This window comes from Oxyura jamaicensis, chromosome 1 (assembly GCF_011077185.1).
Source record: "Oxyura jamaicensis isolate SHBP4307 breed ruddy duck chromosome 1, BPBGC_Ojam_1.0, whole genome shotgun sequence".
In the NCBI taxonomy this organism is placed as follows: domain Eukaryota; kingdom Metazoa; phylum Chordata; class Aves; order Anseriformes; family Anatidae; genus Oxyura; species Oxyura jamaicensis.
The window spans coordinates 204,190,231-204,211,996 of NC_048893.1; the positions used below are offsets into that span (position 1 = coordinate 204,190,231).

Sequence of the window (21,766 nt, forward strand, 5' to 3'; positions counted from 1 at the left end):
GCTTGATCCTTATCCCAGTGCCTTGGACAGCAGAGCCGTCTGATACCATCTCTCAATTGCCGGACTGAATTTCCACTGGCTCACTGATGTCACAGTGATTTAATTTGAGAAGTGACAGCAGTTAGCAATGTAACCTCGTTACTGTCTCACCTCATAGCTCTGCTTTCATTTCCTCGGTGCTGTTATGAGATAACAGTGGTGGTATCTTCTTAAAATCATGGCATAAATCTGGCAGCTGCTCTGCTTTTTAAGAGACGGCGTTAACCCAGCTGACCAGGCGCAGCCTTCCCCTCGGCACAAGCACCGGGAGACGCGACGTTTTAGCATGAGCCAGGAGAGCCTGCTGTTGCTGCTGTGGTGCAACCCGGTGCTCTGACTGTAACGCAGAGGAATTACAGCAGGCTGATAAAGGTGAATCAACTCATTCAGCCTTATCAGAATGGAACTGTTTCAACCTACAGAATACAAAATATGTCAGTGAGATCAGAGCCTGAAAAACATTCAGCCTTTGGAAAATGGTATCTGAGAATTTTGGCCTGTCTAAACCTTGCAAGACAAAGACCAATGTGAAATACCCGTGGCACACATGCACCTTGATCCAGATGGGGCCAGACAACCTGGAAACCTTTCATGATAATTAATTCACACAACTCTTCTTTTTCCTCCTGAGAAGAAAGTGCTCATGTAGGGCAAACCATGGCTGTTTCTGCCCCCAGCAAGTGCTTGGATTTATTTAACCCCATTTTAGACACGTGGTAAAAGTTTTCCATACGAGTCCAGGTGCCTGAGCCTCCCTCTGTCACCTCTAGCAGCTCACACCTATGGGCAGGAGACATTTTGTCTCTGCTGGTGACACAGGGGAAGAGGAAAGCTGCTCTTCTAATACAGATCATGCTGCTATGTGTAACAAACCTTTCTTCCCATGCTGGTGTTTTCCCCTGGTTCTTTGAATTTTGCTGTCCTAAATGGCTGCAGGTGCTTTCTGTGCTGCTTTGGCAATTGGATGGTCTCTCTACAGCTCACGCAGTGCCTCTCCTTCTCCTGGCCTTTCCTGCTGGGGCGGTGCTGCAGAAGAGGAGCACGAGGAGGTAGGAACTGAGCCTGCAAGGAGAGCCCCAAGGAGCAACGCTTGTCTGACAGATGCGGCATGCACCACGAAGGTTTGGGGGCAGGCATTGCTGCTCTCTTTGAGATCATGCATAGGCAGTGCCTGGGGCAGCAATTTCTCAGTTTTGCCCCAACATTCCTTCCTGTCAGGGCAAACTCATTGCATCCCAGCTCGTATTCACAGCCCTCAGATATGTCAGTCTGCTGGCGGAGGTGTGCTGTACATGATGTGGCTTTGGTTTGTATTTCACCAAATTGTATGCAGGTCATGCTGGCCTACATTCACGTCTCAGTTGCCTGTGAGTCACCTCTGTCCACCAGCTCCACTTAATATGGGAAAATGAGACACGGGGCTCCGCAGTGTTTGCAGATTTCTCCCGGGCTGTTTGATTTTCCACCCCACACATTAAAAGCAGAGAGTTTGCTGTCTTTGTGACAGAACTCCCTGTCCTTTCTGCATTTTCTGAATCACCTCATTGTATTATTTACCTGATGTACCTAGTCAGGCATTAAATATGTCAATGTTTGCCCATACAAGAGCTCATTCACTCCTGCAGGATGGAGCACCAGTGACCAAGGATCTCCTGTGTGTCACTCATGGCAGCACAGGAAATTGGTTGACACAACTTCACTTTATCCAGGGCTTTTGTGATTATTTCAATTAAATAAACTGGTTTTGTGCTGCAACAGTCCAGGTGGTTTGGCCTCTAAACAAATTGCAGTTGTATAGTCTTAAAAGCACTTTGTGCAGGTTTAACTGCTCCTTTCCTGTGGGAGACCGTGCTGGAAAGGCACCGTGTGCCTCTGTAAGCCCTGCCAGGCTCTGTGTCGAGGTCGCCCAGCTGTTCATAAGGTGGTGAAGCAAAAGTGGGCCAGGTTTAGGATGGATACTAGAGCTAGAGACTGTGATGCTTCAGCAGATAGCTGACTTTTATTAGCAGCCACTGAACGAGGATTTTCTTTGCACATATCTCTGGATTTCGCAGACAGAAACATGTCTTTGCTTCCCAGAATTTACATTGTGGGTGCAAATTCACAGAAACCTATCAGTCTTTTGGGAAACTGTATGATCAACAAGATAATGAACACTAAATACAGAAACGCAGCTGTATTACAGAACCTGGGAGAGGCTGGGAGGTTTTTAATCACAGCTACTGCACGATGCTTTTCTGGCAGGGCATTCAGCACATGGCCAGAGCCAGTCAGCGTTTCTGCAGTTCTGGAAGTTGCCCAGAAGCCCTGTGCTGAAATACCTGAGCAGAGCCACAGCTGTGCTTCACCTTCCCTTGATCCTGTATTTTGCAGTTCAGACTGCAAGAAGTCTTGCTGTCAGCTTAGGTATCTCAGAAATAACTTGCAGGAGACCCACCGTGCGGAACCCTTTTCATCACATTTTCTCCCCCTTTCCCTTCGAGGAGAGGGAGTGAGAGCGTGGCTGTGGTGGAGCTTGGCCACCCACTCGAGTAAAACCACCACAAACCTTTACGCCAGGACCGTAGTCCCGACCCCACCAGTTCCACCACCTTCAGCCCTCAACGTGCACGCAGCAGGGACCAGCACCAACTGCTGGCTGCGAGGAGCTGCTGGACCTCAGGTGTTTAACCTGCACCTGCCCTGGGTGGTTACCTGGCCCTACCTGGTCATCCGCAGGGCTCAGCAGCAGGGGGATTCCCCCCTAGCACTATGGCCCAGGAGAGCCGCCAGGTCCTCTGGGGGATCCTTCCTTAGAGCAGTTGGGCTGAGTCCAGGTCCTGCTGAGCTCTTCTCTCCAGCGCTATCTTTGGGCCCCAGTAGACGCCTGACTTCAAAAAACATTGCGTCCCTGCTCGGAGCTGCTGGTGTGAGGGCAGTCAGCTGCTCCTTTGGTGGCAAGCGAGAGGCAAGCCTGCCAACAGGGAGAAGACATCCCTCTTGTGCCGCAGTCTGTCCTTCCGGGCAGCTGGGATATTTTTGTCCAACTCAACACAGCCGCTGTTGCCAAAGAAAGCAGTGCATGATCCAACAGACCGTATGTTTGAAGGTTGCTGAAGCAGAGAAGGATGAGGGACGTGTCCTGCCTTCCTTCCTCCCCCTCTGCAAGGGGATTTCCAAGGCCCAGGGCCACATTCAGGGACACTGCTGGTTTGGAGGTTCATGGAAGCTCCACAGTAGTATAATTTTCTCTGGGTCTGAGCACTGCAGCCTCAGCCGTCAGTTCAGATCTGTGCATGGGCACGGCTCCCTCTCAGTTTGTGACCCATCAGTGAAGACTCCATCAACAGGAGAAAAGAATAAACCCAAATTGGTGCTAACATGGTGAATTTGGGTAGCAAGGGTGTTCCTGTTCTCCTGGACCTTATTAAACCCTTTCCTTATTCTTTCTTTGCATATCTCCAATGAGCATTAACTTCCTGAGTGTTACGAGTGTTATTCCTGTGTTGAACAGGGTCCTTTTAAAGGCTTTTGCATGGGAGGGCCAAGCCCCCTCCTTTCCCTTCCCTCCTCACCATCCCTTCTCACAGTCCATCCCTAATCAAATACTGAACTCTGGCCTATACAGTAAATATGATTAGGGCTGGCTAGGGCTCAAACTGTAAACATTTCCAGCAAATAGATTGATGCTGTGCCAAGTGGTGGCTGTGTTCCCCCTCACCAGCAGTTCTGGGAAAGATTTTTTTGTTTTGTTTTTAATGGGAAAATAGATGAACATATCTTTACACCCTTCCCTATAAACACGCAGTACCTATGCCACTGGGAAAAGGAATTAAGCAGCAAACTAGCAAGTACAACTGGGTGACAGCACACTGTACAAAGATCTGCAGGAAGCTCGGGGCACATGGGTGATTCCTGAGACACAAATCAGAGGGAATCAAGATTTTGAGCATATCTAGTGCAAGACAAATCAATCTTACACTGCACAACAAGCATGTGGTGGTTACTTCAAGTCTGGTGATTCAAACCATGTCAGTGTTGGGTGTTTTATTGTGGCTGCTGGAAGCCTGAGCGCTTTTCCTCATCCAGCCCTGGGTCTGCTGGATAACCCTGAGTAGTCATTTTTGTCTCCAAGCCATCTCCACAAGACCCTGTGCATCCCTTCTTAATGTGCCAATGCCTCCAAGCTGCCCGGCATGCAGGTCTTGAGAGGACTTTCAAGCCCTACATTCACGCCAGAAGTAGGTCATCGTGTCAGTGTATGCAGAGTAGGCAATGAGGGGAAATTTTCTCCTTGGCAGTTCCTAGGGGTGATGCTGAAGCTTGCAAATTGGATCTTTGCTTCCTCCTGCAAAGGAGGGCTTGCTCAGCACAGTTTGTCTTCATCCTCCCAGTGACGGAGGCTGAACTAACGGCGCTGGAAATGGCCTGGCACGTACAGTAAATGATGGCAGAGTCCAGGGGAAAGAAACTAAAGGTGCCAGCGTGCATGAAGGATGAGTGTGTGCATGCAGCTGGGCTATAGGGAGAGCAGGGAAAGAGATGCTCTGTCATTTCCACGGATTGGATCAGTCCAAAGAGAGTCAAGGTTATGCATTTTCTTGAGAACTGTGGAGAAACAGGTCTGGAAGGGCCCTTGTGAGGTACACCTTTGCCCAGAGACAGGATTGCCTCAGCTGAAACCATTTCTGAAATGTATTCAGGAAAACCATTTGTGGTGGTGAGTCCATGCCCGTGCCCACCTCCTCACCTGTTTCCACTCCTTGCTTAACCTCGGGTTTTCTTCCTGCCATCTCAGCCCGTGACACTTCACCTTAGCCCTGCAGTCATGGTTATTGCCATCTCTTTGCAGCATCTTTTTACACTGCTGCAGGACACTCTCCTCTCCCTGCTGCTCCAGGGCAGCCTCCTGCTTCCACTCTACATGGCGGCATCTCAGCTGCTCTGAACCCCTCGCACCATGTTTGAGTTTTGTGCTTGTTATGGCCAGCACCCATACAGCTATCAATTTCCAGTGTAAAGACGTTCTCTGGCTAAAGCTGGTTTGCACTGAAAAATGTAAGAACTATTCTACTGGATGAAACGAAAGGTCCCTGCAGCCTTTTATTCTGCCTTGAAGAATGGCCGTTGATGGGCATTTAGGAAGGTTATTTGCAGTTGGTCCTTCCCTTGGCACATAACGCGGTGTCTAGCAGTCAGTGTAGAAGCTTCCCGGGAAGCCACACCTTGGCCATCTTGTTTAATAGAAATCAATTAATCTCTCATACATTTATCTGTTTAATACTTTTTTGAACACACATATATATATACACTTTTGGCTCCCACATCATCCAGTGCCAACGAATTGAATCATTCCAGATTTATCTTCTCCCCCCTTCTCATTATCTTATGAAGCTTTCTTGTATTGCCTTAATGTCTCTTCTCAAGGCTGAAGTGTCCTTGTCCAATAATCCTGTTCTGGAGGGATCTGTTCCACACCTCTAACCATGCTCACTCCAAGATGTTGTTTAGCTTTCATAGCTCCTCTTCCTCTCTAATTTTTTGCATGTGAGACATCTAGAAACAACAAAATCATGCCAGGACCAGCTGGATGAGTGTCATGAAGACTCAGTGTATTCAGCCACAAGTCTGGCCGTGAGGTTTAACAACCAGAGCAGGCAAGTGCCTTAAGCCTGTGCTTGTAAATTATCTGCTCTTTGGTGCTGGAGCCAGCTGGCAACAGGAGGTCTGTGATCAGGCTAGCAAACCCCTTGGCCTCTAAAAAGAAGTGGCCACAGGCAAATTGCCCATGGAGGTTCCTGAACCCCTGCCTGGGAGTTGCTGAAGTGCTGTTGGCTCAGGTCGGCTCCATACCAGGGAGCTCTACGAAAACTTACTGGTGTTGATAGTGGGCAGTGCCCCAGTATGGTCTGATTTCCTGCTACAGAAGTATCTCTTAGGTCCGGTGACTGCATTTACCATAGACAGCTCATACAAGACTTGGGAACACCATTAGGTTTGCCTTTGTATGCCACAGAAATAGGGGTTAATGGCAATTTCCACATCACAGCTGAGGTGGTAAAGATAAATTTATTACCACGAGACATCTAGATACAACAGGCTTCTGGGACATCTGAGAGGATATCTGCTAATGTGTCTGTGTTTGGCTTTGTAATATTGAGTTTGTTTTTATTGTGCAACATATTATGATTTTAATTAAACATTTCACGTCTCACTGGTTATGAAGGGAGGACAGCCAGCACCATTTCACCTCTGTTATTCCCTTGGAGAAATGCTGCAAGCACACTCCTTGCAAAATTTATTATTATTTGCATTACAGATCCATTCTCACAATAAAAATTGTGTGTATTGCCAGCATGCTGCAGCATTGCCAGCCGTAAATCACAGGGAGCTATAAACACGTGGCCCAATAAACTATCAGGAGAAAATCATGCCTGCTGGGAGAGCATCATAAATGGAAAAGATCATTTACTTCACACACTATTTTCACTCGTACGTCTCATGCTGTTTACGCACGGGGAGCTTGGGCTCCGGCGGCTCCCGATTGATTGGCTGCGAGGCCAGGACGGGCCAGTCCTCGGGGCGCCTTATAAGCGCTGCCCTCCCCACGCTGCGTGTGGACACGGGCTCTTCCTCTGCATCGCAGGTCGTGAAGCACACGGGCCCCGCTGCGCCTGGTAAGTTCCCTGGGCAATTAGCATCCTCTTCATCACAGACACATCGCACTCCCTCTTTTCCTAGTGCAGCGGCTGTGGTTTATGGGGCAGGACCCCTCGTGGGTAGGGATGTCCACGGCGCTGCAGGGGCCCCGTGGGGCTGGGAGCGCTGGGTGGGGTGGCTGCAATGTCAGCACTGCTGGGGAGTGCTGGCCTGCAGCAGAGCTGGGACACCCCTGGGGATGCCCCAGCCATTGCGGCACTGCTCGCCGCTCCCTGATGGGCTTCGTGCACAGGTCAGGCTGCGCTCCCACCGTCTGATGGCCCAGTGGGATGGCCGGTGGGAATGGCATGTTCCTGTTCCTGCCTTTAAGGTCAACAGGAATTTGGCTTTGTGGGTGCTGTGTCCCCAGAGTCCCTTTGCTAAGCATCCTTTGCTGAGCCTCCACTCAGATGCTCAAAAACAGATGTCTTGGTCTCATCCTTCCCCAGCCCCGTGCTTGCCTAGGCTGAGGAGATGCCCTTAAAGCACCAAGACTTTGCCGAAACTCCTGCATGAAAATCAAGGTCAGACACAGACAAGAAGGTGGCCTTTGAGTGATGGAGAGTGAAGGAGGGCGGTGCAGCTGGAAAGAGCCCTGAGCAGGAGCACAGTTTTCTGTTGCTCCCAGGCCAGTTGTGAATATTGCTCAGGTGCTGCCATTAACCTTTAAATTCACACCCTCCTGTATGGGCATTGGCTTCCTTGCCAGGGCTGCAGTGTGAAAAGTGCAATTGCTTCCCCTGTGACAGTCAGCTGGAACATGTAACATATCTGTGTTATAAGGTATTTACACACATGTAAAAATGTGCTAAATACGTAAATGCACATAAATATGCATGCTTTTATATTTTATATATTAAAGTATTTTATACATTTATACATATTTATTTACTTGTATACATACACACATACACGCATAAAACATGGAGGGGAAAAAATGCTTGGAATGAGATCCCTCTCTGCAATCCGTAGCAGCACACAGCAAAGCAGACAGCTCAGAGAATAGCAGAGCTAGTAAAGCCAATTTCTTTTAGTGCTGTGTGGCTTGGTAGGAGTTGCCAGTGTCAAAGTTGGTTTTGCATGGGGGCTTTCTTGCAGGAGAAGAATCCCTGACAGACCCATTTGGTCACGACCAGTCCTCTCTTTCCCAGTGTGCAGTTCTTCCTCTTTATCTACTTCCATAGCCCTGGAAAACTGTTGGATCTCCGTATCTCTGAGAGTCCTGGATATCTACTATATGCAGCTCTGAAGGACACAGACAGACATAGATGCATGAGTACACTTGTATTTGTTACTTTTTTTTTACCCAGTCTCTTGGTGAGACCAAATTGCATGAGTCTGTGGGTTAATTCTCACCGATCGGATGCTGTGGCATCAGCAGAAAGAGACGGGTCTTACCTTAGGGGAGAGTAAAACTGCCAACTGGGACCCGAGGTTCCTCTGCACAGCTTCCTTTGCCAACCTATACCACTGTCGATGTGGTAGGGAAAGCACCAGCTGCCCTGTGCCAGGCAGCTTCACCCACCTCTGTGCTGCCTCTTGCTCTGACAAGGTCCTCCTGTGCCTTGTCCCTTTGGCACCCGGCGGCGGGGCTGCGTGCCAGCCAAGGCAATTCGTGGTGCAGATGTGTGACTTGGCAGTGATGACTGAGTGGAAAGGAAACGGCTATGGGGCTCTTCCGCACTTGCCATCAGCTACACTCTGCTTTTGACCCAGAGCAGGAAGATGTTTATCCTTGCCAAGCTTTGGGATTTATTTGAGGTTTGAATCAGGTTACAGGCTGAGAATCTAATGGAGCAAAATCATATTAGGGACATAATAAATATGTTGTGTAGGATATGTGTGTTTATTCAAAAATGAAATGTGTTGTGGTAAATCCTCTTGCTCATAAATCAGGTACTTTTGGACTTACTTTTTTTTCATATCCTACAGAAAGTACATTAAGTCTGAAGCCACAAATATTTATTTTCCTTTAAATGGCTCCTGTTTTCCACATCTGCTGCTTTTCCCCATCCACCCAAAGAGACTTTCAGTCACAGAAGGTCCAGAGAGGGCTCGGGAAACCCATTAGCTTCTCAAGCATCCTCGGGTGCATTGTTGTTCATGCAGTATAGGTATCTGGATAGCGTTGAGAAGGCTGAATCCTACAAGAGGACTGAAACCTATGATAACAGCACATGCTCATAAGCTGGTAGGTTCAGGTTGGAAAGACTTCAGATCTTTAGTCCAATGTCCTGTTCAGAGCAGGGCCAGCTAGAAGGTCAGATGAGGCTGCTCAAGGCTTTATCCATTTAGGTCTTCAAAACTTCTAAGATCACATCACCTTCCTGGGCAACCTGCTCCAATGCTTGACCATCCTCATGGAGGAACAATTCTCTCTATATCCAGTCCAAACTTCACTCGTTTCAACTTCTACATGTTATTTTGTACCCTCCTGCCACACACTGCTATGAAGAGCATTCTTGATAGCCTCCCTGTAGGTAGGGGAAAGCTGATTTCACATCCCTGAGAGGTCTTCTACAGGCTGACCAAGCCTCTTTCCTTGACCTCTCAGCCTGAGGCATTGTTCTCCTGAATTGAGATCAGTGATGTCTGATTCTCTGTTATATTTTCTCATTGGTTTCCAATGTTGATAACTTACACCAAGACATAATTTTCACCATCTTCAGATCCTTCAATCTCCAGCTAGCACCAAAACCAAGCCAGTTTCTTAGCAGCTTAGTCTTGGTTGGGATGACTGTAGAAAAAGCATTTGTTTACTCAGCAGAGCAATTCAACCTGTGGAATTTGTGGACAAAAGTAAAGTAGTAGCACTCGCCAGAAACATTTTAAATTTCATTTTAAGAAAAATGAAATCTTTTTATTTTTAAGAATAAATGTTCATTCTTTTCCTCAATTTTATAGTTTAATGGACAGCTGAGAGTGTAGTCATATGTGACACTATGATAATTCTAATGATGGCTTAAACAGCACAGAGGCATCTGCATAGGTTGGTGGGGAGGTGGAGGGATGTGGGGCTTGTCATTACCCAGTTCTGTATTCAGTGGAGAGTCCAACTATGTGGAGTTTCTGTTGTTGATTTGTTTTAGGTATAGGTCATGTGAGATCTGAGCTGGGATGGAGCATGACTCACATACCACGTGGGAATTCAATGGCTCCTTTTATCAGCCTTCAGCTTTCCTCATGATGGGCATCCCAGGCCTGGAAGCCCTTCACCACTGGATCTCCATCCCTTTCTGTGCACTCTACTTTATTGCTCTCTTGGGAAACTGCCTGATCCTATTCATCGTAAAGAAGACCCAAAGTCTTCATGAACCAATGTACTACTTCCTCTCCATGCTGGCAGTCACTGACCTGGGCTTGGTTTTATGTACATTGCCTACTACTCTGGGCATTTTTTGGTTTAATATCCGGAGGATTGGTTTTGATGCTTGCCTCGCTCAGATGTACTTCATCCATATACTGTCCTTCATCGAATCCTCTGTGTTGCTGGCAATGGCGTTTGACCGCTTCATTGCCATCTCCCATCCACTGAGATATCCATCCATACTGACCAAGACAACTGTCTTAAAAATAGGCCTAGCAATTATATTGAGAGGCATGGTCTCCCTCCTTCCCATACCCTTCTTGCTCAAAAGATTAACCTATTGTGGTAAGACCGAGCTTTCTCATTCATTTTGCTTCCATCCTGATATCATGAACCTGGCTTGTGCAGATATAAAGGTCAATGTCTTCTATGGTATGATTATTCTCTTATCAACTGTGGGGATGGACTTAATCTTCATTGGGCTGTCCTACTTCCTGATCATTAAAACTGTTATCGGCCTTGCTACTAAGGAGGAGTGTCTCAAGGCTTTGAATACATGTGTCTCCCACATCAGTGCTGTCCTAATATTCTTCATCCCAATGATCGGACTGTCCATGATTCATCGCTTTGGAAAGAATATTCCTCCTCTAGTTAAAACTTTTGTGGCCTACACTTATCTTATAATTCCCCCTGCTCTCAACCCCATTATCTACAGCATAAAATCTAGCCACATTCGTGAAGCTTTGTTCAGGGCACTGTGGAGGAAGAGTGACTCCAGCTGGTAGCTTCTTCCACCAATTCTGCCAGAGAGTGCTTGTGGACTGGTTTCTTGGTCAGAGTTAGTGGACCAGTTTCTTGGAGCTGCATCCATGGGGATCAGTGCCAGACAAAGGAACCACAGATCCACTCAGACACTGTCCCTCAACCCAGAGCTGTGATCTTCCATGTTTTGTCCTAGCATGATCTTTCATCCATTCCAACAGCCTGTAAATGCCCCAAGCATTTATGATAGTGATATACACAAATGGAAACCCCAATTTGAGGGAGACAATTACATAAAAATGGTTTTCTCTTTCCCGCTACACAATGGGGTGGATCAAAGAATATCTGCAATGCATGTTATGCATGTTATGCAAACTCTAGTAGACAGTGTGTAAACTTGACTTGGACTCCCTTGAATGGGCTGATTGCTCCCTCACCATATGTCACTAGATAGCTAAAGACATCAAACTACACTGGAGCTCCACTTGGCTTGAGCCAAGAGCTTGAAGCCACTCTGAATATCTCAGCCAGTTTGTTCAGCTGGGAACACCCCACAAGATGGAGCTCAGTTCCAAATTTGAACACAGAGAATTTTCTGAAGGTCATGTTAAGTGAGCCCCCAACACTCTTAGTCCTCCTTAAAAAACAGCTCTACCTTCATCTTCATCTGTGTCTCTAAACTGCCATACACATCTACAGTGTTAGAAACCATGCTGCTTTTGCACCTTGTTTTTATTTCACTGAACCTTACTGTATTACCAGCCATTGTCTTGCATTGAATGTAATGTATGTGTACAATATTTTTATTAAAAGACATGTATTCATTGCGAAAGGTCAAAAGATGAGATTAAGTTTTTTTTTGTTGTTGTTTGTTTGTTTGTTTGTTTTTTCCTTTTCTTCTTTATTTCTGTTTATATGATGCAGGGATTATAGGTTGGAGTTGCATACAGTCTTCAGGATTTGCTCTACTAGAGCACAGGATTGTATTAGATATGCTTCAAGATGTTACCTGGGGGGCTTCACAAAGAGTTCACAACCCTCCTGTCTTGCTTCCTCCCACAGATAGAACAGAAATGCCCTAAATCTTTCATGCCTTCAAAAGGTGGAGCTGTATTTTCTTTGGTCTTAAGCCATATTGCACCACAGTATGATAAGAACATAAAACTATTAGAGAGTGTCCAAAGGAGGGCTACAAAGATGGGGAAGGGTCTGGAGGGCAAGACGCGTGAGGAGGAGCTGAAGTCACTTTGTTTGTTCAGCCCACAGAAGAGGAGGCTGGGGGGAGGCCTCATGGCGGCCTGCAGCTCCCTCACAGGGGAGGCCTCATGGCGGCCTGCAGCTCCCTCACAGGGGAGGCCTCATGGCGGACTGCTGCTCCCTCATGAGGGGAGTGGAGGGGCAGGTGCTGAGCTCTGCTCTCTGGGGACAGCGACAGGACCCGAGGGGACGGCATGGAGCTGGGACAGGGGAGGGTCAGGATGGGGGTTAGGGAAAGGTTCTGCACCCAGAGGTGGTCGGGCACTGGGACAGGCTGCCCAGGGCACGGCACCGAGCTGCTGGAGTTCAAGGAGCGTTTGGACAATGCTCTCAGACACACGGTCTGATTTTTGGGTAGTCCTCTGGGGCCCCAGGAGTCGGACTCAATGATCCTTGTGGGGCCTTCTAACTCAGGATATTCTATGATTTTATGATATTTTGGGTAGCTTGAAAGAAGAAATGTTCAGTATTCACCTTGGAAGAGTGAAGCAGCAAAGGGTTTAGGGACAGGATTGATCACTGGAGCTGGACTGTCTCTGCCTGTTGCTAAGCACTTCATATTTCAGATGAATATTCATATTTCAGGGTTGGTGTCTTTTTCTGTTCTGTTTTCCTCAACATTGTACCCAGAACAAAAAGAGAAAAGAATGATGAGGGAACCTCTCCATAAGAAAAAAAAAAAAAAAAATGAAAAGGGAAAAGGGAAGATTCCCAAGAGGAGGACTCCCAGGACACTCTTTGCTTTGTGTTGTGCTAGTTATTTTGCTGAGGATCCCTTTGGGATCTTTGCTGAGGATCCCTTTGGGCCCTTGCACAGGGTGAAATATTTTTCAGTAGAACACCATCATAACCTCTGCCTGGCCAGTAGGCAGAGCAGATCCTGCTTGCACTGCGACTCTTTGCTTGAAGTATATAAGCTCCAGCACCTAAGGCATGGTGCTGGTAGCCAGCTGTTATCAGACGACTAAGGGAACAAAGAAATCTTTCAGCAGAAAAGCCTAGAAAAGAGCTTTGCTGGGGAGATACTCAGCTCACAGGATCCTTGCACAGTACTGCTCCCAGGCTGAAAACTTCCAGAGAGTTTCTCCCTGGACTAGTGTGTTTCTTGGCTACAACTGTTCTCAGAAGCAGCAAAAGCCCGAGGACTCTGCCATGGTAAGCAAACGTACATTTGGGTGGCACTGGAGAGCCTGAGGAAAACACGTAGGAGATGCATTAGCACAGCAGGAGATCACAGCACAGTGAATCTTGCAGTGCATTTGGTGCACTTCCATCACCTGGTTCATCAGAGCTTCATCTGTCTCCCTGTTTGCTTCCCAGCTGGTGTAGCTGAAGGGTACCAAGCAGATGTTCAGGATCTGAGAACCTTTATAAGGTACTGTCTTTTAAGAACATATGTTCAAAGATCTTTGTGGCTGCTTCTGGGAAGGTGAAAGTTAATTGTGGTTTAACAACTATTGTGAGAAAAAGATAGATAAGCCACTTAAACCTACTAATTCCTATTCTGTGGTGCCCTGAGCTCTGCACTTTGTTCCATGCTTACAGTATTTGCCAACAAATCTGCTTCCTATGAAGCAGAGGAAGAGCCATGTGAGATATATCACAGGTATGTCTTGATGAGGAGAGGGAGAGGGAGAGGGAGAGAGGGGGAAGTGGAAGAGGAAGGTTTAAGACAAGGAGGGTAAAGAAAGAAGGAAAAAAAGCCATATATAGTTGTGGATCCTTGCTGCACACCCTGCCATGCTCTAAGCTTTTGTCTACACCATGACTGGAAGAGGAATAAGGACAGTTCTCCATCATAGAGACACCTCAGACACTTCCACATATGTCCTTTCTCCCTCCCTAGGCAGGGTGATACTCCTCTTCCTGGTGGGCATCAGCCCCGGCCAGTGCTGTCCCCTCACCTGAGCCAGGGCATGGCCTGGGTCAGGGCCAGCAGCGAGCAGCCGGGGCTGTCCCTGGAGTCCAGGAACAGGCTGATGGTGTGGCTGGCAGGGGGATGAAGCTCAAGCCATGTTCTGCTTATTGTAGCACAGGCTGGTCTGACTCCAAGCAGAGCGAGCGCCTGCCCAGAGCAACTGATTTAGCCAGGACATGTGTGCATTTGTAAACAGAAAGCAGCTGAGTTACAAGCAGGTACAGCTGCTTACAAGTGATGACAACCAGCTAGAAAACAAACAAAGAAACAAAAAACCAGCTAGAAAACAAACAAAGAAACAAAAAAAACGCAAACCATCAGTTAAGATGAAATATTAACTTTGTTTCAAAAAAAAAAAAAAAAAAAAAAAAAGCTTAATGTTTCTTTTCTGTTTTCCTTCTCAAGTAATATCTTGACTCCATGTGTACTTTTGTCTGGGAGGGGGGATGATAAGGAAAAACAAATGCAGTCTATATGACTTTCCAGGGTTTTAAAGGAGAAAAAGTTCAGATGAAAAATTCTGATCAGCTCTAGCAACAGGAGAAGACATGTATCAACAACACAGGGCACTGTATTAAGAATATCGGCCCATTTCCCAGAAGTACTCATCTTTTGAAATCTGCACATAGAGATCAAAATCCTCAGGAGATATCATCCCAGAGGTGAAAAGCTCCAAGACACTGAATCAGAGGGGTGGAAGGGAGGTCATGGTGCAGCTACCAAAATGCAGCAATTCACAACAAGGCGTTGCAATTACTAATGTTTATTAAAATATAGAAGATGTAAAAAATCTTGCAAGTGAGGTTTTATACAGTCTGTTAGGGTGCTGGAAGAGGTTCCATATCTCATTGGTAGCCCTCTGTAGATGGCTCCTCTTGATTAGGTTTTGCACCCAGAGGAGAACCCCTTCCTTTTGCTCAGGAGAACACGTTGTACCACAGGAGTGTCGTGGGGCTGCAGGCTGCTCTGGAGGAGAGCACAAACAGAAAAGTTCATCTCTGAGCTCATCTTCTTCCTAATTCCTTTGGCCCTGCTGGCAGGTGTCCCTGCAGATCTTGCAGCACCTATGTTTAGAAAGCAGCATATTTCCTTGAAGTCATCAGGCCAAATCCATCACAAGTATCCTTATGTGTAACACTTCGGGACAGCTTACATAGATGTCATCTGGTGGAAATGAGTTCACCTCTGCAGCAAACTGGTCCCAACTCATTAAGAAAACAGGTCTCATTACGATAGCCTTTCATGAGTGTTTCTTTTCAGACAGTTTGAAATCATTTGAGACTTTGAAAAATAAGGAAATGGCTCAAAGGGCTTTTGAAGAGGTATATGTTCCCCTCTCACTGCCACATTAGAGGTGGTAGCATTGGAGAGGATTATTCTGTGGAGAAGACTGTCCCATTGCCTGGGAACTCCAGCTTCATCCTGGGAAGTTGGTCTCAGACAAATTTTTACAAAAGGCAAACTCCTTATGTACCTGGTCTTCATTGCACAAGATATTCAAAATTGTTAGTTGCTTCTGAAAACCTCGACACATTTGTCAGTGCCGAAGAACTAATGATGAACTGAAACACCCAGGGATTATTTATTTTGTGTGTGTGCCTCTCCCAGTAACATTCTCTCAAAAGAAATTAATAGGAAGGCAATTTTTTTGCAATGAGATTCATACGATAATTACACTTCAGTGGCTGGCAGGTAAGTTGGCTCAGATACTTGTTGGCAATTACTGCAGCAGTTTGTTCATTCCACTTGCATCTTAACATAAGCGGTTTGCTGAAAAATTCATTTCTAGAATAGCTTTCAGGCAACTTGATGGTAACAGTCCGCCTACGTTGCTTTTAAAATGTGTATAAAAAGCTAGTGTATGAGCTTTATTTATCATAGATTCAAGATGGAAAAAACCCACATCAGGGAAATAAGCTATGATTGCTATTTTAGGGCAAGTGCTTCATGACAGATGTGCAGCAAAAAAAAGATTTTTTTTTGCAACCAAATGCTACTTTTAAAGTCATTTGTATTAATAGCCTGCATTAAAAATATTCTGCATCCATGCTTTACACGGATAGTACATGAAATCCATTATCAGAAAGCTCAGTAACGCTGCAGATAGTGGTTCTGTGAGAGTCAGGCAGGGTCTGTGCCTCTGTCCCCGGTCCTCCGGGGCTGCCCCAGGCAGGCTGTGATGTGCGGCTCTCGGACTGTGACACCAATGTTGCTTCAGCAATTGGCTCTCTCTCCCAACACTTTTAAATCCTAGTATTTTTATAAATCTGATCCCTGAGAATAAAAGGACACCTAAAGCAAATGCTTTTGCATATCTTCCTGATCATTCTGCTTGTGCCACAGCACTACTGGAAAGTGTACAGATACAGAATAAGGTGAAAAATCATCAGATTTTTCTCTCTGCAGTTCTGATATTTCCATCTGTGTTTTCAGACACAAAAGGATGAATCCCCAATTTATGTGCACAAACAAACAAATATGTGCATTTCGGTGTTTGTGCTGCAGTACTTGGGAATGGAGGACCGTGGGAGGCAGCACAGGCAGTTTTACAGAGTACATTTCTGACAGGGCAGAACAGCACATATGGAAAAACTCAAGCAGAACTGAAGTTTAACAGGAAACACTAAAAAATTTTTCCTTTTTTTTTTTTTTTTTGATGTTGCTTTTTTAAAAAAAAAGAAAGAAAGAAAGAAAAAAAGTTCAGCTGTTGGGTTTATCATTTAAAACCTTGATTTAGCAGTGTTTTGCGTTTAAAAGAATTCAAGTAATTCCTGTTCAGTTTCAAGGGCTGCTCGGTGTGCATTGCTGTATATAGCCATACTGGGCTAAAGAAGAAAGAGGAGCTCTCCGTATTAGTACGGCAACTGTAGGATACCCCTGCATTTCACAGTCACAGCCCCATGGGATTCACAGCCATGGGAAAGGATTTATAATGCTGCTGTTTCTTTTTCCCTTGCAGTGGAGGACGTGCCATGGCATAGCATGACTGCACTTCACACTGAGTGCCATGCCCTTCCCCAACAGCTCTGACCTCAGCCCATCCTCCTTCATCTTGGCCAGCATCCCAGGGCTGGAGGCTGCCCATTTCTGGGTGGCGATCCCTCTGTGCTCCGTGTACATCATGGCAGTAGCAGGCAACTGCGCAGTGCTGTTCATCGTGAAGACGGAGCCCAGCCTGCATGTTCCCATGTATTTCTTCCTCTGCATGCTGGCTGCCATCGACCTGGCCTTGTCCACATCCACAGTACCACGAGTCCTTGCCTTCTACTGGTTCAACACCAGGGAGATCAGCTTCAGTGCCTGCCTCATCCAGATGTTCTTCATACACACCCTCTCGGCCATTGAGTCCACCATCCTCCTGGCCATGGCTGTGGACCGGTATGTGGCAATCTGCCACCCACTGAGACATGCTGCCATCCTCACCAATGCCACAACAGTGAAAATAGGGCTGGCAGCCATGGCCAGAGGAGTCCTCTTCTTCTTGCCCTTGCCTTTGCTCCTCCTGCCCCTTCCCTTCTGTAGCTCACGGGTGCTGTCACACTCCTTCTGCCTGCACCAGGACGTGATGAACCTGGCCTGCGCCAACACTACTCCCAGTGTGGTGTATGGCCTTACCGCCATCCTGCTGGTCATGGGGCTGGACGCCCTCCTCATCTGCCTCTCCTACCTCCTGATCCTCAAGTCTGTCTTGCGGTTGGCTTCATGGAGGGAGAGGCTCAAGGTGTTCAGCACCTGCATTGCCCATATCTGCGTGGTCCTGGCCTTCTACGTGCCGCTGATTGGGCTGTCCGTGGTGCACAGGTTTGGGAAGGACCTGGCTCCACTTGTCCATATCATCATGGGGAACATGTACATCCTGGTGCCTGCCATGCTCAACCCCATCATCTATGGGGTGAGGACCAAACAGATACAAAGGAGAATCCTGAATTTAATTCACATCTACAACAATAGAACTGCCCAGTGACTTCTGCTCAGCTGTCATCTCCTGTTTCCTCACAAAGCCTCAACTTGTTTTACACTCAGGGTCTTTGGAGTGGGGGCTATCCTCTGTGCAGCACCCAACATGTGGTAGGAGACTCAAAGGTGCTACCACAAGGTAAAAGGTAAATTGCAATTGTAAACTCCTTTCAAGAGCGCTTACCCCACAAAACCTAGAGTGACTCTACTAAAATGATCTGAATCCAACCCTGATCCAGGAGGTAAGGTAATGGGAAGGAAAAATGGATCAGCAAACTAATAAAAAGTCTTGACATTGCACTTTGTTCCCTTCTCCCCATAGCATTTGCAGAGCTGAGTGAATACTACAGGTGTTTTGTTTGTTTGTTTGTTTTGTTTGTTTGTTTGTTTGTTTTGTAATGATTTAATTAATTCATAGTTTGTCCTTGTGACATGTTCACTTTCCAATAATATTTTAGCTAAATTTTTGGCCAATTTAATTATAGTCAATAACATTGTAGAGGCAGATACACACTTAAGAAGTCCTCCACCCGTGGTCTTGTTCTGACATACTGAGCACCCAGTTAAGGCAGTTCAGCCACCTTGTAGCAGACACTCTAGAAAAACTTCAGGCCCAGAGTTATTGGAATTGATTTTGAACATAACTTCCATTAATAATTATATTTAAGAAAATGACAATCTCACAAGAAAAAATAAGTTATAAATATAAGTGATATTACCCAGCCTAAGGAAGCACTGTTTCCAAGCTGAAGGTTTTCTGTACTTTTGACATGCACCTTTTGACTCCATGCATACATATTTCATTTTTTTTCTTATATTTCCAAGATATTCCGCATGAAATTAGGATACCTCACAGCCCTTTCTCCCTTTATTCTCATGACTTTTCTACCAGTGGGACACTACTACAAAAATCTCTTAATGCTATGGAAGCCACCAACCCATGGGCTCACACATCAAAAAGTAACATTCCAGCAATGTTTTTTTGGGAATGAAAAAGGAAAAAACATTATATCTAACATTTTTCAGTGTCACCATTTCATATTGTGTAAAAAGGTTAAAGATCCTGGGAAGGGATATTAGAATCATAGAACCATTTAGGTTGGAAAAAATTTCTAGGGCCATCAAGTCCAACTGTTAAGCCAGCCCTGCCAAGTCTACCACTAAACCATGTCCCTAAGCACCACATCTAAGTGTCTTTTGGAGACCTCCAGGGATGGTGACTCAAGCACTTCCCTGGGCAGCTGGTTCCAATGCCTCACAACCCTTTCAATGAAGAAATTTTTCCTAATATACAACCTAAACCTTCCCTGGTGCAACTTGAGGCCATTTCCTCCTCTTATCACTTGTTGCTTGGGAGAAGAGACTGATCCCCACCCTGTCACAACTTCCTTTGAGGTAGTTGTAGAGTGATAAGGTCTCCCCTCAGCCCCTTTTTCTCTAGGCTAAATAACCCTGGTTCTCTCAGCCATTCCTCATAAGACTTGTTCCCTAGACCCTTCACCAGCTTTGTTGCCCTAGATATGCTGTGTAATAGGATTATGTTTTATAATAGGATTATGCTGTATATATGTTATATAATAGGATTTTGCAATGAAATATAAAGATTTAAAGCTATTCTCATATCTTTTTTTCCTAATCCATTGAAAATGTTTATGCTCTTTGTCTTCCCTTCTTTCTATTTATGAAGCTGAAAAAAAATAGGAAGAAAAAAACAACACAACAACAACAAACAAGCAATCTCTTCTTCTTCCTCTTGGTTTCAACTCTTGTCTTGTTATTGACTATGGTAAACTGTGTTCTTCATCCTTGAGGTAGCTGTGGAGTCCACCTCCTTGGAGAGCTTCAAAAGCCATCTGGGATGCATTGCCATGGGCAGGGACGTGTTTGCTGCTCCCACACACCGACTCTGGAATTCCTCCAGGGCTGTGTGATCTCTAGTTTGAGCACACTGGCTGTCGGTACACAAGTGAGTCAGAGAGAGCAAGTCAGTTGTGCACAAAACCCAGCATGTGAGGATGACCAGAGCAGCACCAGGTACTTCTAAGAATGCTGATCTACACTCCATCAGGAGGCCCAGGTGCTCTTGAACGCAGATGTCTCTATCAGTAGAAGATTATCACAGAATCACAGGGTAACTCAGGAAGGGACCTCAGGACATCTCTAATCCAAGCTGCTGCTCAAAGCAGGGGCAGCTCTGGGGTCAGGCAAGGTGGGACAGGGCTTTATCCAGCTGGCTGCTGAAAGCTTCCAAGAATGGATGTTGCACAACCACTCTGAACCTCTATTGCAGTGCTTGACTGTCCTTACCGTGGAGAGGTTTCTCATTATATCCAGTTTGACCCTCTCTTGTTTTAACTTATGAGTGTTGTCTCCTGTCCTTTTGCCATGCCACATTGCGAGGAGCCTGGATCCATCTTTCTGACAACCTCTTCATGGGTAGAGGAAGGCTGATCTTCTACTCTTGGGTTGTGCCAAATCCTTATTATTATTTTTTTTCTCCAAATTGAACAACCACATTTTCCCAAGCCTCTCCTCATGGATCATTGCTCCAGCCTCAGCCATCCTGGTAGCCATCAGATGAACATGGTCCCCTTTGTCAATGTTTTTGTTTTTATGCTCGGGCCCAAAATTAGATGCATTATCTACATACGGCTTAGCAAGTGCTGAGTAGACGAGAGGGCAATCCCCCGAGGGCATGGCATATCACGCTTCGTAAAGGTCAGCCCAGAGCCCAAAACAATGAACGCTGGAAGGGAGTACTAGAGAAGGAGGAAAGAGCAAAACAAAAATTACAGAGCATGTTGCGGTGGTTTTACTGTGCTAGGCAGCTGAACTCCACCACAACCGCTCTCTCACTCCCCCTCCTTAGAAGAGGAGGGGAAGAAGAAAAGGAAAGAAACAACTCACGGGTTGAGATAAGAATGATTTAATTAAAGGAAAAAATAGTTATTAAGGAAAATCATTATTAATTAAATAACGTAACTAAAGGGAAAAAATTGAAAGGGCAAAAGGGGAAAAAACTACAAGCAAAGGCTGTGTCGAAGTGCAGAGGAAGAAAATTGCTCTCTACTTCCCACCCCCGAGTGATGCACCACGTCCTTGTAGCAGGGCCTTGCAGCTACACGTGCAGAGCTCAGCAGGGGATGGCCTGCTGCAGGGAAAGGTAACTCCTTCCCAGCCAGACCCAACACACATGTAAATCCATACTGATTCACAAAACGCAGTGGAAGTATGCTTGATAGCCAAGCGAAAGCTGAAGAGCTCTCCTGCCTTGCTACGGCCAGGAGCAGGTGTGCAGAAGTGGCCGCGGTTCTTCCCTGGAGCAGCAGGACAGGGAGCCCTGCGCACTTGCGAGCTTTATCACTGTTGCCTGTGGTGTGTGGCAGCGGTTTATCGCTGTGGTACCTTGTACGTTCACCAGCACCAGTCCAGATGACACGTGGGAAGTTTGTGGGGTGGTGCTTTGGGGGATAGTAAATCCAGGAGAATCCAGGAGAGAGCTTCATGCCCGCCTGTCCAGCACAGCACTGTGTGTTGCACCGAGGGGGTCATGCATTTATCCATAACATCTAGGTTTGCTAAAAGAGGTGTCTTACCAAAAACACATGCTGTTTTGCTCTAGGGCCTTCAGCTGACAGATAATACACTGCTGTCTGGTGCAGTTTCTTCTAATTGCCAGCCAACACTGAGGATAAAATGGGCATCCTTTTTGCAGTCTGCATTTCTGTAGCTTCAGGCTCCATGAAAAACATCTTGTAACCTTTTCTGATGAATTAAAACACATTTTATAAAAAAAAAAAATACTTCTATTTCAGCAAGTTACAAGTAGTTGCCATCTGGGACTTAAA

At 46.2% G+C, this 21,766-nt stretch overlaps 2 protein-coding genes across 2 annotated transcripts; both read left to right on the forward strand.

The window, feature by feature from the left end:
- The first annotated feature begins 6,560 nt into the window (after positions 1-6,560).
- Positions 6,561-11,626, forward strand: LOC118169592 (olfactory receptor 51G2-like). Its single transcript, XM_035330978.1, has 2 exons — positions 6,561-6,695; positions 9,807-11,626. Exon 2 carries the CDS (start codon positions 9,835-9,837, stop codon positions 10,807-10,809), a length of 975 nt encoding a protein of 324 aa, XP_035186869.1. The 5' UTR covers positions 6,561-6,695; positions 9,807-9,834; the 3' UTR covers positions 10,810-11,626.
- Positions 6,561-18,273, forward strand: LOC118169598 (olfactory receptor 51E2-like). The gene is made up of 2 exons (XM_035330990.1): positions 6,561-6,695; positions 16,921-18,273. Exon 2 carries the CDS (start codon positions 16,969-16,971, stop codon positions 17,923-17,925), a length of 957 nt encoding a protein of 318 aa, XP_035186881.1. The 5' UTR covers positions 6,561-6,695; positions 16,921-16,968; the 3' UTR covers positions 17,926-18,273.
- Positions 18,274-21,766: the final 3,493 nt, after the last annotated feature.

Coding starts and splice junctions, on each gene's coding strand:
- LOC118169598 (XM_035330990.1), top strand. CDS start 16,969: ATGCCCTTCCCCAACAGCTCTGACCTCAGCCCATCCTCCTTCATCTTG.
- LOC118169592 (XM_035330978.1), top strand. CDS start 9,835: ATGGAGCATGACTCACATACCACGTGGGAATTCAATGGCTCCTTTTAT.